This window comes from Felis catus, chromosome B2 (assembly GCF_018350175.1).
Source record: "Felis catus isolate Fca126 chromosome B2, F.catus_Fca126_mat1.0, whole genome shotgun sequence".
Classification (NCBI taxonomy): domain Eukaryota; kingdom Metazoa; phylum Chordata; class Mammalia; order Carnivora; family Felidae; genus Felis; species Felis catus.
The window spans coordinates 48,290,479-48,309,204 of NC_058372.1; the positions used below are offsets into that span (position 1 = coordinate 48,290,479).

General features: G+C 35.8%; 1 protein-coding gene across 2 annotated transcripts in view; it reads left to right on the forward strand.

The window, feature by feature from the left end:
* The window catches only part of TFAP2D (transcription factor AP-2 delta), a 59,445-nt gene that overhangs the window by 25,644 nt on the left and 15,075 nt on the right, over positions 1–18,726 (forward strand). For both annotated transcript variants that reach the window (XM_003986229.4, XM_045057636.1), the window contains 2 exons: positions 6,797–6,938; positions 13,146–13,259. In XM_003986229.4, the coding sequence (XP_003986278.1) occupies positions 6,797–6,938; positions 13,146–13,259 (256 nt within the window). The remainder of the gene's footprint in view (positions 1–6,796; positions 6,939–13,145; positions 13,260–18,726) is intronic.

Sequence of the window (18,726 nt, forward strand, 5' to 3'; positions counted from 1 at the left end):
TTTTTCAACGTTTATTTATTTTTGGGACAGAGAGAGACAGAGCATGAACGGGGGAGGGGCAGAGAGAGAGGGAGACACAGAATCGGAAACAGGCTCCAGGCTCTGAGCCATCAGCCCAGAGCCCGACGCGGGGCTCGAACTCACAGACCGCGAGATCGTGACCTGGCTGAAGTCGGACGCTCAACCGACTGCGCCACCCAGGCGCCCCATAAGGAATATAATTTTAAATAGATCATTTCTTCAAATAGTAAAAAATTTAAAAGCTACAGAAGACTATAGAGTAAAATATCTCCTTTTCACTTTATTCCCTAGCTGTTCAGTTCCCCTCCTGGAAGAAAACAATTGTTTTGTTAAACAAATGGTTTCTCTATTTCATTCCAGGGATATATGTGTGTATGCATGGGCTTTTTAATTTTTAAAAGAAATTTTGGTATTCTCTACACATTATTCTGCATGTTGGGGTTTTTTCCCCATGCCTTATAATAGTGTTTTTTTTTTTTTCAGTGCTTACAAGTGCTTCCATTCTTTTAAACACTCATGGTATTCCCTTATTTGAGTGTTTCATAATTTATTTAACCAGTTCTCTGCTAAATATTATATAGATGTTTTCAATCTTCAGCTATTATAAATAGTGCTACAATGAATAACCTCACATTTACGTAAATAATTTTGCAGATGTGCAAGTACATCCACTCATACATTGCTAGGGATGTTGCAAAGTCTAAAGATATTAGCATTTGTGATTTGAGCATATTATTGGAAGATTGTTTTCCATGGTGGTCATACAGTTATAATCCCATCAGCAAAGGGGATAAGGAGCATATGACAGTACTTCCCTGAACTTGAGCCCAAACAGAGTGTTGTCAACTTTTTGATCTTTGCTAATTTTATTGGTTAAACAAACCAACAAACAGACAAACAAAAAGGCTACCTTGGTTATGAAGGAGGTTGGGTTGAGTTGAGTATTCCTAGAAGAATTTAATGAACTTTGCTGTCTGTTCATTTACTTTGTCCTTACGGGATAATTTTAAATTGTTTTCTTATTGATTGGTACTCATTATAAAACAGAAAACTGGCTGTATGTCTCTGATCTGAGTTGCAAAGCCTCCCCATCACTAGCTTTGGTTTGTCTGTTTGCTGTTATAAGTTTTCTGTTGGTTTGCTTATTTGTTTAGGTCTATGCCATACAGACTTTTTGATATTAATATAATCATATGTCTCATATATTTTATATCATGGTTTTTAGTTTTAATTGTAATATTTTAAAAGATGTTTTATCCCAAGACTATAAAAGAATCCTCCCATGTTCAATTACTTTGCGGTCCTGTTTTTTGATGTTTAAATTGTTGGTCCATCTGGACCTTATTTTGTTGTTAGATGCATGGTATAGATCCAATTTTATTTGTTTTTTTTCCAGATGGCCACCCAGTTGTCCCAACACCTTTTATTGAAAATCCATCTTTTCCCTACCAGTATGAAAAGCAGGCTTTATCTTACACTAAATCTCTCTATACAAATAGACTTTTTTTAAGTGGACTGATGACTTTGTTTCCCTAGCAATGTTGTCTGTCTCTACGTCTACCACCACATTTCCTTTTTTATGTTTTGGGTTTTTAAAAATTTATTTCTATTTTTATTTTAAGTAGGCTCCATGCCCAAGCAGGACTTGAACTCACCACCCGGAGATCAAGAGTTGTATCTCTAATGACCTAGCCAGCTCTACCAACTAATCCACCCCTCTGTTTTTGTGTTTAGAGTTTATACTGTTATCAGCCAAATAAGGCAGAACTCTTTATGCAAGAGCCCAGATAGAGGTCTTTACAATTTAAAATGTATTTATTTAGTGTAATTTATTGCCTTCCTTTTGTATAAGCCACAGAATTCTTGAATTTTCTGAAGATGTATCATTCATCCCTACATAATACTTTCCCTTCACCTTAAGACAGTAGTTCTTAATGTTGACTTGATATTTATTACTTTAGGAGCTTTAAAACATTCACATACCTAGAGGTTAATTGATATGGGGTGACACCCATACATTAAAAACAAAAATAGGGGCACCTGGGTGGCTCAGTAGGTTAAGTGTCTAACTTCAGCTCAGGTCATGATGTTGTGATTCGTGATTCCAGTCCCACATAGGGCTCTCTACTGTCAGCATGGAGCCTGTTTTGGATCTTCTGTCTCCCTCTCTCTGCCTCTCCACTTCTCTTTGTCTCTCTCTCACTCTCTCTTTCTCTCTCTCTCTCTCTCTCCTTCTCTCAAAAAGTAAGTAAACATTTAAAAAAATAAACAAAAAAACAAAACCAAAAAAAAAAAAAACCCAGGTTATGGGAGCAGCAAGTGTTGCAAAGTATAAGTAGACTTATTTTATAAAATGGCTCTGCTGATATAATGATATACTCTATTTTTATGGATTTCCTATACAGTTTATTCTTCCTAGAAATTCTCTTTTGCTCTAGTTTTTCATTATTTTCTTTAAAGGAGTGCCTCACAAGACTATTGTTATAATTAACCAATAAGATATTTGAAAGATTTTTCACTTAACAAATGTTTACTGAGTACTTATTATGAATCAGGTGCTGTGCTAAGTGTAAGGTGTGGAATAGGTAACAAAATTATCACTTTAAAAAACAAAGTGTTGGTGTTTAAACAAAATTATCATTAAGCCAGGGAACTACCACATTATAAGACCTTTATTCATATATGATATGTAGTGTACGTATCATATCATATATAGAGTACATTCATTTCAGAATACTTTGGGAACCCTATAATATATTAACTTTGTCCTTCAGCTCTAGGGATTACTATAGCTTGATATTATGAGACAATTTATTTAATAGAATATCTTTTTAAAATTTTTAAATTTTTAAAAAATATTTTAACGTTTATTTATTTTTGAGAGACAGAACGAGACAAAGCACGAGCAGGAGCCAGCAGAGGGGGAGACACAGAATTCGAAGCAGGCTCCAGGCCCTGAGCTGTCAGCACAGAGTGTGACGCAGGGCTTGAACTCACCAACCGTGAGATCAAGACCTGAGTGGAAGTTGGACGCTTAATCGACTGAGCCACCCAGGCACCCCTATTTAGTAGAATATCTTATTCAGGTTTAAAAATATTCTCAATTTTGCTTTTTTTTCTTTTAAGAATTTATTTTTAAGTAATCACAACCCCCAGTGTGGGGCTTGAATTTACAATCTCGAGACCAAGAGTTGCGTGCTCTACCAACTGAGCCAACCAGGTGCTCCTCAAATTTGCTTTCTAATCGGTACTTCTTGGAATAATACCAAAGATAGATTTGAATGTGCTAGTTTTCCATATATATAAATAAAATTGAAATCATAGCTATGTGACTGGAATTTAACACATATGAATTGTTGCTTTTATTTAATAACATTAGGTATTGCAATACTAAGTTAGACAAATTGTTTTTAAGGCAATATTGTTACAGTGACAGTTGACCAGAATTATCTAGTGATAACAATGTACAAGTATCTTTTAGTGCAAATTAGTGTACTAGATGTTGATTTTTAATTGTCTAAAGTACATTTTCCCCAAAAAACAATAATTCTAAAGGAAGGAAAATCCTTACTGACTTATAAAAGTTAAAAATCGGGTGTATTTATTTCTCTTTAAAAATACATTTAGATCTTCCTTTTATAAAATAATGTGGGAGCCCAGAAACTCAGTAAAACAAGTGATCCAGAAAGCATTTTCCCATTAACTTTCCACTTCTAGGCTGCATCAGTGATGGACAGTGAAACTTTTCTTAATATTTTCCCCTAGTTGTTCACTTTTTGCTTTCAAGTGTGAAAAATGAGTGTCCTGAAACCGGGAGCAAATTCCTTTTTTATGCTCTTCTCAGATTCTGAATTTTGACCTCTGTTGGCTTTTTGAGAGTTACTCAGTATGAGTCACCCACTGTTGATGCTGTTTTTGAAAAGCTGAATACTTTTAGTGGTTTCTACTCTTTTGGAAGGGGGGTAAGCACTACTTGGCTTATAGACCGTAAAGCCTTATACTTAAAATACTCCTGCACAAGCAATAACCCTAATCCCCCAACATCCACCCTACTTCTAAAATATTCTTGAAATGACATGACATAAAATGGTCACACATGCCAAAGTTGGGGTGTTGCTTTGGTGGTTGTATAAAAACGAATGAGGGGAAGGGGATACTGGTTTGTCAAGAGGCACAATGCATTGAAATTTTTAAAAAGGCTTAAACCTGTTTTGCAAACAAAGAATTAGGGCGTCCTCCCTCATCTTACAAAGATAGGAGGTGACACAGCAGTATTTGCCAGATGGAAACAGAAGGAAACACATTCCTGGCCCTTCCTGGATCACTGTTCCACCACAGATTACTGTACCTGCTTGCTGTTCACGTGGGCATTTTGTCCCTCCACAGAGACAGAGAAGCTCATTGATCTTTATCTTCACGGATCAGTCAGATCCCTGAGAGCCTAATTCACATGCTTTTTTGATCCTAAAATTTCTATTTTTCTCAAACTTGTTGACTCTAAAATACCTCCCGTACAGGATTTAACTATAGATTTGTTCTCCTTACTATCATGTGTATGTTAATTCATGGATTCTTTCATTCATTCTTGGGCCCTCACACACAAAGCTTTTGTGGCATGATACACACATTTTAACTACTTATCAGAGTGTCTTCACTTGCCATTTCTTTTGATGTAGCATCGCTATACGTCCAGTAACAATGTTACATTGCAAGGGAGGGAAAGCAGTAAACAGAACTAAGGCAAGGAGGGATCTGGCTGTCAGTGTAAATGTAAATAGCAGCTGTTCCATTCAAACTGTTTTTAAAACTACCACACGGTGAGAGCTTTGCATATAATGGGCCAGAATCAGGTTTTAGCATAAAATTGAGGCGACATGCTGCCACCCTCCTGTTTGTGCTGTTTCACTTCTCCCACTACTGCACTCGTGGGGGGGGGGGGGGACACACAAAGATATATTGTATATAACATTCTGTGAGAATGGTATCTAAATATCTCTTCCTGTGATAATATTGCAATATACAGACTTATCAGGATACATAACTCAACATGCTGTGTGTACAAAGATGATACTGAATGGGTCATTGTGTTCTAGGCGAGATGCTTATAAGTCTTAAGTTCACATGAGTGTATCCTTTGTCACGTGCTGTTGCCACTGTTTCATCAGGCTTTTAGACTTTATACCTGAAATTTGAAAGGTCTTGAATTATCTCCCTTCTATCATTTTTCTAGCAAAAGTGACCATCCTATATGGCATTACTAGATCCTTAAAACAAAACAAAACAAAACAAAAAAAACAACAACAAAAAACTTGGTGCCATTGTTCTGCCAAATATGCACACGTTTTCTTTCCTAATCGGTTAGCATCATAAGCCACTGGTAACCAGCACTTTAAAAATATTGCTTTTACATTGCAACTTTATCTAAAACTGTCACCCTTCACCAACTAGCACTATTCAGACTAATCAGTAAACAGACCCTTTCCATTTAGTTATGTCATCTTCCTATTTAGAATGTTTCCTACGGAGTGAATATAAAAATCTTAAGGAAAAACCTGCTACTGCTTTGATACAGTGTGTGAGGGGTGAGGGGGATGGAAGTCATAATCGGTAATTCACAAAATGTGATCTAATTCTCTATGATTACCACCTTCTCCTTTGAACTTCTGTAAAACATTTTATCTGTAACACTCATTTGGGACTTGCAGTACAGAAGCGTGTGTTATATATAATATCAATGTAAAGGCAGTAAACATGAGCAGATTATAGTGTTTATATAGGTTGCAATATAAATTATAAAGTACTATTAAGGTGTTTTTGCTACTATTATTGGGACAATTGCCATCCTCCTAGGAACAGGGATGGCTCTTTAAATCCGTCATTACTCCTACATAGAACTGCACCTTAAACAAAATATGTGCTCAGTATACGCGCAATGAAAGCTCACTTTTTTTTTTATTGCTCAGGTAAAATTTGGCTTGAGCTTTGAAAGTACTATTGTTTTCAAGGTTGAAATACATTGCCAAAACTTACTTTGCTGATAAGCCATTTTTACCTCATTTCTCAAAAATTTACTCAGGTTTAAGATTTTTGTGAAAGACCAAAATTTCTTTATGATTTTATTATACTTAAAAGGATTGTATTTTTAACAATGTACTTAAGAAGCATTGTGCATACGCTAAAAGGTACTGAAGCCTGCCAGAAAGCCCAATAATGCTGTTACTATAATCACACAATATAGTGTCTTTGGCAACATCATGGTAGGAAGTTGATAAAATCCATTTATCTCCCCTTTCCAAAGTGTTTCAGCTTCTTTGAAGAGTTACGTGGACCTTTTGCCAATATTTTGATAGATCTCATGGGAAAGATATCTGAATATGTCGGATATACTAAGAATAGATGGGAGGGTGAACAGCAACGAATGGCAAGCCCACGGAGCTTTTTCCTTAGGGCATTGACGTGTAGGATCTGAGAAGCCAATCTGGTCTAATGGCCAGAACCCCTAGGGGAGTCAAAACTCCCAGATTGTGGTTCTGGTTTTCCCCCTTACTTTTTCACATACACCTGCCTGGTAAGTAGCTTCTGTTTCTCAGTTTCCCTTCATCCTACCCCATTCCCACTCCACCCCCAAGAGTCCTTTCCCTAGGATTGTTTGGAATAAATAGAAACCGTGATCCATCAGACCACAACCAGGAATGAGGCTTGAGGAAAATATAAAGTGTTACTCTTACTGAGTTTAGACATTTGTGGAAAACTGACTTTTATTTTCTGCCAACAGGGGAAGCTTTGCACTTGGCTCGGGATTTTGGCTACACTTGTGAAACAGAGTTTCCAGCCAAAGCTGTAGGAGAACATCTTGCCAGACAACATATGGAACAGAAAGAACAGACAGCAAGAAAAAAGATGATCCTAGCGACCAAGTAAGCAGAATGGGAAGTCTCTGTGTGCCTTATCTCCGTTTTTCCATTTTCTTTGAATGAGTCTAGTAAGTACCAGCTCTTTACAACAGGGTGTCTCACACTTCAGTAGCTAGATGAGTTATACAAGGACATTCCCCACTCCTGGCCTTGTGTCCATAGCAAGACTTACAAACTGCCCTTGTTTAGGAGCTATCATTGACACTGACGAAAACCTCTCCAGAATATGCAGGAATTCCTAGGAGAAAAGTAGGTTTAGGAAATGTAGATTCCAGGCAAGTATGTCATTAGCTGCTATGTAATTTAGCCCAAACCACTCACTGTGCCTTAGTACACAAGAGGGGAAGATCTCAAAACACTATGAATGTTTGGAGAATGTGACAAGAGGACCGAAATGTGTGAGAGGTAAAAGGGAGATCTGTGGGACCAAGGATCACCATCAGTACTCTCATCTTTTCTTGGGTGTAATTAGGTAAATAATGCCTGTACTGCTCTACCTACAATAATGATACTGTTGAAAAGGAAAAGTATAATGTATGAGAAAGCTTCTGAAAATTGTAAGAAGCCCAACAAAAATGTGAATTAAAATAGTGACAGAGATGATGTAGGAAAAGGGAAACTTATGCATAAGATGACTTCAAATTCCCTCAAACTTGAAAAATGTTCCTTGAAAAGGAATGGAAGAATGCCATTTATTGCGTGAAAGCCCAACAGAACAGAACAGTAAATTGAAATTTTTAGAGAATAATCTTTGAGGCATTAGCAAATTTTTGCTCTTTTCTTTATTAAATTAAGTTCTGGTACATAATAGATGATTAATAATTTTATTTAATTTCCTAACTCTATGATCAGATTTTAGAACTAATAGTCCCAGGTGGGTTAAATTATTTCTAAATTAGTCTCTTACTTGGGGAAAACTTATATATATATTTTAGTATTTATTCTGAGAGAGAAAGTGCATGTACTTGCGTGCATGTGGGGGAGGGGCAGAGAGGGAAAGAGGGAGAAAGAGAATCCCAAGCAGGCTTGCCTCTGTCAGTGCAAAGCCCAGTGCAGGGCTTGATCTCAGAACTGTCAGATCATGACCTGAGCCAAAATCAAGAGTCCAACAATCAACAGACTAAGCCACCCAGGTGCCCCTTGGGGAAAACTTCTGAAGAGATAGTATAAGGTAGACAGTGTTAAAGACATTGCTTCTTAGAAACTGATGAAACATGACTTCCCATGACATTGGCTAAAATTTAAATGGGCTCAAAATGCATAAAACCAAAACTAAATATTTCTTCTTCTACCAACTTCTAATGTCACACAGTTATTATTATTATTTTTTTTTACAAGTTTAAGGGTTTAAATGGGACACCTGCCACCCAACGGTCTAGCCCAAGATACTTGAGTCTCTTGTTAGGGATTTGTGCTGCTTGTGGCTGGCACTGTTTGGGTTTAGGATATATTTGTTTAGGACAGTAACTCAGATGATTCATCTCGCCCCAAAGAGAAGGAAAACAAAAGGTGCTGGCAAAGGAGAAAAAAGGTAAAACAAGGAAATGAAGGGGAAAGGAATAGCAGAGAAAGAAAATTATACGGCAGTTATAAAATGTGGACTTAAGATTTTGGGAAACTTTGTTCTGTGCAAGCTCCTGAAAACTTCTTGGTAGAACGAGCTGGATCTGGATTATTTTGTGTGGTGTATCTCCTGGGGGATATTTACTTCTGTTTTGCTTCTACTCTTGCCCTCTTCCAAGGGAAGACCCAAAGGGGTCTTCATCAGTAAGATTTCAGTTTCTCCAGAAGGAACTGAAAGTACATGTAGTCAGTTTGAATCCTTGATATAGTCTTGGGAGAAATATAAAGACATGTTACAGATCAAGAGAATACAATGCTAGGGGCATCTGGGTGGCTCAGTCGGTTGAGCGTCCAACTTCAGCTCAGGTCATGATCTCACAGCTCGTGAGTTTGAGTCCTGCGTCAGGCTCTGTGCTGACAGCTCAGAGCCTGGAGCCTACTTCAGATTCTGTGTCTCCCTCTCTCTCTGCCCCTCCCCCGCTCATGCTCTGTCTCTCTCTCTCTCTCTTTCTCTCTCTCTCTCTATCAAAAATAAATAAACATTCAAAAAAAATTTTTTTTAAGAGAATACAATGCTAGGATTTAGGTAGTATCCTCCAGGTGTTCCCAAAGCATAATATCATTCGGGCTGGCAGGATTATACTGATTTTGCCAATATGTGCACTCATGTGACAGCTCTGAATGACAGTTATCCCCAAATACAAATTATCTAAGAAAAAACACCTTTATATTTTCTACCTCAAAATTAGTTGCTTGAGGTTTCATCATGCATATTCTTTTTTTTTTTCTAATGTTTATTTATTTTAGAGGGGAGTGGGGCAGAGAGAGATGGGGACAGAGGATCTGAAGCGGGCTCTGTGCTGACAGCAGAGAGCCCAATGCGGGGCTCGAACTCACAAACCGTGAGATCTTGACCTGAGCCCAAGTCAGACGTTTAACTGGCTGAGCCACCCAAGCTCCCCTCATCATGCATGTTCTAAGACCTTCACTCCCTAATCTAGAGAAATCCTTCTTTTTGTCCTCCTTCCCCCAGGAATTCTTCCACAGCTGCCCACCCTTGCCACCTGCAGCAATGCCACCATTAACGTTTGAAATAGAGGTTCTTATTTTCTTGCGAATTCCCATAACTCTGTTTAAATGTTCGTGCATTCAAACTGATGTGGAGATTTCATTTTCACAGAAGTCCAGTGTTAGAAGCACTTTCGGGGATTAGGAGAAATACTTCCATATTTGTCAAAGTAATGCTGAGATGTCTATTTTAGAGTAGTGAATTCTTTTTTGATGATATTGTGGTTTCATACAATATTGCAAGGACATGTACTTTCCTTTGATCCTTCTGGCCATAGCTGGACATTTGCAAACCATTAAATATCAAGAATTGAGTTCACTGATTCCAAATAACTTATTTTATGTAAGTGTAAAGAGGCCATAAGCATCTAGAAATTAGGAGATAGCCTGTATAATTTTTTTGTCTTTTTGGTTGTTTATACCCATCCCATCTTCCTATTAGACAATGTGAAATGAGAATTAAAGAATCAGAGACAATGCAGTCATACAAGCACACACAATACAAGCAGTCATCAATAGAAGTAGATGAGTTAAGGGGTGTGTAGGAATAACATGCCTTTCCTGCAATGTATAGATACATTTAACGTGTGTTCTGAGCAGTTTCTTGTTTTCCAAAGGTAACTCATTGGATATTTTCAATTAAAATGCTCGACATTGAAATGGTCAACTACGTGGGTATTCATTGCATCCTAGTTAGCTCACCTTTGTTCGTAAGACCATGACAATTGCATCAAAAATTCATATGAAATTCAAAATCTTCGGATGAGAGATCCAATAGCTGATCTGCATTGTTGGATTGGCTCACATGTTTCTTTTTTACCTCTGTGAATAAACAAATTCAGTTCTATTTAATTATGTTGCCAACTGTACAATTATATGAAGGGCCCATTGACTAAGGGGCTAGCCTCCTAATTCCTCTTAATTTCTTATGTTTTGTTGATTAGCCAAATATTTTGGTGTAATTAGACAATTATATATAGGAGGGATAGAAACTGAATTAGACAATTTTTTAATTCAAACATGTACAGACAAAACATTTGATATGTGGAAAAACACATTTGAACTTCTTCACTGAATTTATAACTAAATATGCTTAACATTTGATCTGCATTAGGGTAAAGCAGAATTGTTAACAAGTTTTAATTGTTACCGTTACAATAATCGTCAAAAGGAGAAACACCAACTTGAAATTCAGACATCAGCTTAAAAATTATGTCCTTAAGGACAATGACGTAAGTGATAAAGTTAGAATTTATGATTCACCAAAGATCGTGTTACATAATTCATGTGACATTTTGTTTTGAGAAGTATTTCTTATTGTAGCTTTATAAATAAAATTTTAAATAAGGATGAAACTAGTCATAAAAATAATAGCCCCATAACTGTCATAATGAGATGATGATCATAATTGCCTAAGGGGAGTCTACAAAATTGTCATCTGTTTTTAAGTCGAGAGGCTGTCCTAAGTCAGTGAGTTAAGCAGCAGAATCAAATACCAGAGGCTGAGAATTCTGGAACTTCTCCAGATACAGCTTCCTGTGTGGTGTAGCTGAATTGCTCAGCATGAGTTAAATTTTTCCACCCTTTGCCTCTTCCTCATTTCTTCATCGACTTTTGGTTTATTGTAACTTGCTATAATGTTTATATGGTAAGGAAGTTTATTTACCAACTTATAAATTCATTTATTCAATTATCCAAATAATTCCTAAATCCTAACCATAAGAACTAAAGCAATGTTTCAACTTTTATTTTAGTTTTTAAATATATTTTAATCTGATATAAAATTAAATACTTGTCTTTAAACAACTCCAGTATTTTTTTTTTGTAATAATGGATCACACTGATCATCTACCACATAGTAATTTCTATTGCCAGTCTGAGAAATGATAGCATGAGTCTGTATTTAAAATTTTAGTTAGAAATTTCCTAAAAATAAAGCTAACACAAAGCATAACAGATAATGATGCCCCACCAAATGACATTTTTTGATGCCACCGATCAACATAAAATAGTCTAATACTGCTATTCATCTATTAAAACATAAGCAGTACAGTTGGCAGTCAATCAGCTAAGTCTAACTCAGAACAGAAAAAGGGAGAAGTTCAGATCAAGTATCCTCAATGAAAGTATATACATGCAGTTGTTCAAAGTGTGCATTTAGATGCTACATCTCAGAGATTCAACTAAAACATTAGCTGGAGGATATGGAGAATCCTGTTTGATTTAGATCAGGTAAGGGCTATCTCTGTTTTTTTGTTTGTTTTTCGTCTCCTTATGGCCCCTTTTACTTTCAGCTGTGATCAGAATGAAAGAGGCAAATTCTATGAAATAACACAATATGAAAATAATGGTGACAATAAACCTGAGGATTATTGTTCATAAAAAAAAATCACAAATGATCTTCAGAAGAAATTTTAGGCACCTAATAATAAAACTCCACTGGTTTTAACTCAGTGATAAATTATTTGTGCCACAAGACATTTTGTCACTTTTTGGTAGTTATTTGTTAATGACACAAATGCTTTGGAGAGGAATTAGTGGCTGGGTCCATGGAGGGACATTCACTTGGAATAATTGGACTCTTTTGTACTTGTCTTTGGCTACATTGATAATTATAGTCAGGGCCAATGGTTAGATTTTATGACTACCCATTGTAAACCCAGAAGAAAAGGACTAATCGCTATCTCATTATCTCTTGAATATGGAGTAGCATCACTTTAGATGTGTTCTTTTGAACAGTTCCTTGGCTGTCCTTTACTTCATTCTTCAGCTACTGTATTAATCTAGTGTTTTGTTGTTTGTTTAAAAAAGAACTGTTTTCTTCATATGTTTTGCTTCTTTAGAAATACAGCATTTCTATTACGTTTCACAAAAGCTTTACTGTTAGTCAACATACTCAGGAATGTGGTAATTAGAAGTGAAACCAGTGACCAGAAATCACGATTGTTTAGTGTTAAGAAAAGTAGCAGGAAAATGCTATTAAGGGTACCTTTTGCAAGGAACCATCTTACATGGGACATAGCAATCATTTTTTTTTTGAGGCTAGTGGTCTGAATTGTGGCAAATAAATATATACTTTAAATATTAAAATATAAATTCGGTTCACAGGAGTCTGAATTATAATGAAATGCTGGGAAACAGGATTTTCCAAAGTCCACTTGAATCATGCCTCTGAAAGAAGCCTATATAACTTGATTTAAACTTATTTATAAATGTGATATCCCTTCCAAAGATCATATTTTAATTTTATAAAAAGCAATGATTAAGTGTGATTCTTTCATATAGATTTTTCCTTATGCTGAGGTTAATCTATGAATATTCACCTTAAAAATGAACACTGGTTTTGTCAGTGCTCATGGGCTGTGAGTCACGTCAAAAATTTTACAATCATCCTGTAGTGCTTGAAAACAAAGTTGCTATTGTGAACCTTACCTGCGTGTTATAGATGGAACTTTGGAGGTTGCTTTATGAAAGTTTACTCCTCTTTTAAATGAGAAAACAAGCCTTTGGTAAAATATCACGGGATGAAATTAAAGCCCCATGTTGAGTTCAACTTCAATGTTGAATCTTTTATTCTAGACAAATTTGTAAAGAATTCCAAGACCTCTTGAGCCAAGATAGATCACCATTGGGATCCTCCAGACCCACTCCAATCCTAGACCTTGACATCCAGAGACACTTAACACATTTCAGGTAAGACTGGTTTTCCAATTTCCTCAGACTCTTTTTAAATTGTTAAACCATCCTTATTAGCCCAGGCATTTTTATATTCATGTCACAGTTCCGTTTAGAGATATCACTTATATATTCATATAGTGACTGACTGAATCTTTTGAAATTGCAAACATCTAAGGTCAAATTATAAAAATAACTAATGCATGAAGCATTTTAGATCAGAAAATCTAGTGTCTGTGCGATCTTCAGGAAATTGTGACTTTGAAAGTGAACACTATTATTTCAAATAATGGTACTTTTGAATGAGGATTCTGAAATCATTTAAATAGTACTTTATCTTGGTGAGGCACATTGTTGAATGGACAGATGATATGACACAAATTAATGGGATATCATACACTGATTTTACAGGCGTGTGTTAATTTCTGCCCAATTAGAAATTGCAAATGGTTCTTAAATTAGACCACACAAGTGTATTTTAAACCTTCTGGAATGTGTTACTGAAAGCATATTCAAATTTTATTTTCTGAGTTTCTTTGGAAGATAGTAGAATTTTTTTTTCTAGATAATTTATGCCCTAGATGCAATGTGGAAAGGAATATATTAACTACTCAGGTAATTTCCGGTTTTAAGACTCTAAAATTCTAATGTCTTTCATGATATTTCTCATCAGTGTAAAAAATATGTTATCCTCTTTTAATAATTATCATTTAGTTTAAAAAACAATGCTAAGCAAAGACTATTACACATTAAATTTTAAAATGTTTTCAGTACCTCTCACTGATTATAGTGCTGTTGAGGAAGATACTCTATTATATAAAATAATGGGTATTTAAATGAGTTGGAATTTTATCTGCAACGTCAGATGCTTTTAAATAGAATATTTTATTTTGTATAATGCCACAAGGCTCCTCAAATTGTAATAGATACATCTTTGAAGAATAAACTTAGGGTTTACCTTCTAACAATGCACCAGATGTACCAAACATATATCTCACAGGACTTTTTTCCTACCACTTAGTTGGATTAGTGAAAGTGAGTGTAATAAAACTGGTAGAAATGGCAATGCCCAGAAGTTAAGAGAAAAAGGCTTTGGAGTAGAACCGTCTTCAAATCTGGACCCTGATACACATGAGCTGGGTTGTTTTGAGGTAACATGCATTCTTTCCAAGCCTTGATTTCCCTAGCTTTAAATGCAATAAGGACCGTGTGTTATATGGTGGTAGTGAGCTAAAGTGAGATAATGATTATAGACACAGGCACCAGGCTTGGTAGAGCATGCAACTCTTGATTTTGGGGTCATGAGTTCAAGCCCCACGTTGGGCATAGAGCTTACTTCAAAAAAAAAAACAATAAAATAAAATAAGATAAAATAAGATAATGAATATAAAGTAAGCATTTAGTAAATAATGTACTGTTTACCACTGATCCAGACTTAAAAGGTATGGTTTGCTTCACTGTCATATCCATACAGATATATTTTTTTCATTTTTTTTAAAGTTTATTTATTTATTTTGAGAGAGAGAGTGAGAGAGGTGAAGGGGCAGAGAGAGGGGTGGGGGGAGGGGGAATCTCAAGCAGTCTCCACACTGTCGGTGTGGAGCCTGATGCAGGGCTCGAGCCAACAAACCCTGAGATGGTTACCTGAGCCGAAATCAAAAGTCGAACACTTAACCAACTGAGTCACCCAGGTGCCCCAATATTTGTCATATTTTTATTTGTATAAAATACAAATTTTATATACTTTATGTATTTTATTTGTATAAAATACAAATACAAATATACTTTATTTGTATTTGTATAATTTTTATACAAGTTCAATTCAGAGCTTAATAAAAATTTTTATACAAATTCAATTCTCAATTTAAGGAGGTTTGTTAACTTACCAATATACTATAAGGAAGAACATACTGTTAAAACTTGGAGAACTCAGATTTTATATGATAGCTACCAGGTTATTTCCAGTTACAGGTGCCACAGTCTTCATCAGACAGTGAGCTGTCCTTTTTCAGGCTCAAAACAAAATACAGCATCAATGTGTAAATTGAATATTAGTGACAGTGTGAAATAAATGGGCAAACCATTTGTTTGCTCAGCATAGGCACAATCTGCTAATTTGTTGATACTTTAGTTAGTTGCCAACTTAATGCCACAGAACTCCTTAGAGAAAACTTTCACTTCTAAACTTGAGCTGAATGTTTCCTATGTGGGCTTTATATGCTCTTGCTTATCTTTCCTCATGCAGAATATGGTAACAAGCTAGTCTGGTGTTGGCCAGAGAAGGGATAAATATATTGAAAATGGCTCTCCCCATCCTCAGCAAAAAAGGCATTATATTTTGAATGCAAAACTCTTAAGATTATGTATGGCTGCAGATTCTCAATCACAACAATTTGAAACACACAACCATACCTTAAAACAATTTAATACCACATGGTATCATATATAAAATTTTAAAAAAAATTTTTTTAACGTTTATTTGTTTTTGAGACAGAGAGAGACACAGCATGAACGGGGGAGGGGCAGAGAGAGGGGGAAACACAGAATCAGAAGCAGGCTCCAGGCTCTGAGCCATCAGCCCAGAACCTGACGTGGGGCTCGAACTCGCGGACCGTGAGATCGTGACCTGAGCTGAAGTCGGACGCTTAACCGACTGAGCCACCCAGGTGCCCCTAAAATTTTGGTATTATTATTTATATATTGAGTATTTTGTTATCATAAAGTTGTGATTTCCTATTTATGTATTTACTGGGAGAGAGAGAGAGAGAGAGAGAGAGAGAGAGAGAGAGAATCTCAAGGAGGCTCCATGCTAATAGCGATCCATCTCATGAACGGTGAGGTCATGACCTAAGCCAAAATCAAGAGTCAGACACTTAGCCAGGTGAGCCACCCAGGTTCTCCTGTGATTTCCTATTTATTATGCCTTTCTAATATTTGTTAGATTTTTCATTTACTTTGCTTTACTACATTCCAGATTACTTATTTTAATGACATCTTCTGATTTCATAATGGAAGGTAGAAGGACGATAGAAATCACTTAACTAAAATTCGCTTTATAGCAAACTTCCTAAATTGTATATTTTTTTATTGTGATAAAAAGCATATAATTATAGGGGTACCTGGGTGGCTTAGTCAGTTAAGTGTCTGGCTTCAGCTCAGGTCGTGATGTCCCAGTTTGTGATTTCAAGCTCTGCATCAGGCTCTGCGCTGACAGCTCAGAGCCTGGAGCCTGCTTCAGATTCTGTCTCCCTCTCTCTCTCTGACCCTCTCCCACTCATGCTCGCTCTCTCTCTCTCTCTCTCTCAAAAATAAATAAACAGTAAAAAATATTTTTAAAAAAGCACTTAATGTAAAATTTACCATCTTAACCATTTCTAAATGTATGGTTTAGCAATGTTAAATATATGCACATTGTTGTGCAACAAATCTCCAGGACTTTTTCATTTTGCAAATCTGAAACTCTATAACCATTAAACAACTCCCCATTTCCCTCTCCCGCTAGTCCCTGGCAACTACCATTCTACTTTCTGTCTCTGTGATTTTGGTCATTCTAGATGCCTCATGTAAGTGGAATCATACAGTATGTCTGTTTGTGACTAGCTTATTTCACTTAGTATAATGTTCTCAAGGTTCATCTGTGTTGTACCGTGTGTTAAATATCCTTCCTTTTGAGGCTGAATAATACTCCATTGTATGTATATGCCACACTTTGCTTATCTATTCATTCATTAATGGTACTTGGGTTGCTTCTACCTCTTGCCTGTTGTGAATTATACTGCTATGAATATGGGTATGCCACTATCCCTTTGAGATCTTGCTTTCGATTCTTTGGGATATAAACCAGAAGTAGAATTACTATATTATATAGTAATTTTTAATTTTTTTTATTTTTTGAGAAACTGCCATAGACTTATAATATATGAGAGAGACTTTATCATACAGGATTAAGCAGGGCACAGGTAATGACCTGGGGTAATTAGGAAATGCTTTCATCTTTCAATCCACAGTACTTAGCACACAGAGTATGTCCAATAAATATGTTAATTCTTTCTCACAGTGACTGCACCATTTTACATTCTCACCAACAGTGTACAAGGGTTCTAATTCCCCGACATCCATGCCAATACTTATTATTTACTATTTTTGTTTTTGTTTTTGATAGCGGCTATCCTCATGGGTATGAGGTGATATCTAATTTTGGTTTTGACTTGTATTTTTCCAGTGATGAATGATGTGAAGCATCTTTGCATAAGCTTGTTGACCATTTATGTGTCATTTTTGGAGACATGCCTATTCAAGTTTTTTTGCCCATTTTTCTGGTTATTTGCTTTTGTGTTGTTGAGTTGTAGAAGTTCTTTATGTATTCTGAATGTTAGCACCTTTTAGACATATGATTTGCAAATATTTTCTTTCATTCTGTTGGTTGTCTTTTTTTATTGTGCTGATTATGTCCTTCGATACACAGAAATTTTTGTGTTGTTCAACTTGCCTGTTTTTACTTTTGTTGCATGTGCTTTTGCTGTCATATCCAGGAAATCCTTGCCAAATCCGAAGTCATGAAGCTTCCCCCATATGTTTTCTTCTAAGAGTTTTATAGTTGTAGGTCTTAAGTTTAGTTAGGTCTTTGATCCATTTTGAGTTAATTTTTATACATGGTATAACATAAGTGGCCATTTTTTGCATGTTTTAAACTATGTCCTTTTAAATAAAAGATACGTGGTTGACATTTCCAATTAAAACCCAAGTTGAAGTCTCCCAATGTAGAGCAAATTTAAATGTATGTATTTTTTTATTGTGCATTTATTAAAAGAAACCTCAATAGAATAGCTTAATAGGACAGTAAAGGTCAGCTTGCTGCCTAACCTTGAAAAAGACTTCATGCTTTTTAAGTAAGCCCTTAAATCTTTCTTGGAGCTTTTTAAAAATCTCAAGGACACAAACACATTTTAAAAGATCTAATTTAATAGGTCAAGTTTAGCATTGAACTTGGGCATCTGGGTTGTTTGCAAAGCTCTGAAGTTGTTTCTGATAGTTAGACATCTTTAAGAAACAGAGCCCTAGGATGTTTCTAGACTATTAACTTTTTTTTTTAACTTTGGAAGAGAAACAATTCTAATTCATTTTTAAAATGACACTGAGAATTGTATAAAGCTCTATCTTGTATACTAACGTGTTAAAAGGATTCTACATTTATTATTCTTCTAATAATCTGGGTAAAAATATGTCAGCATAGAATGTGTCTCCTTCATAATTTCCAACTGACAGCAGTAACTTTAATTTTGATAGTAGTATAAGCTCAAGAGAAAAATGAATTAGAAAGGAAGCATAACACAACTTTGAAAACAGTCCATTGGTAGTCTTATTTTCTACTATTTTTGCTGAGTTCTGGGTGGAAAAGAAGTAAGGATACAGCATGGTTGAATAGGCATAGAGAATGCTGTCATTAGTAACATCAACTTGTGCTATTTTACTTGGTCAAAATACT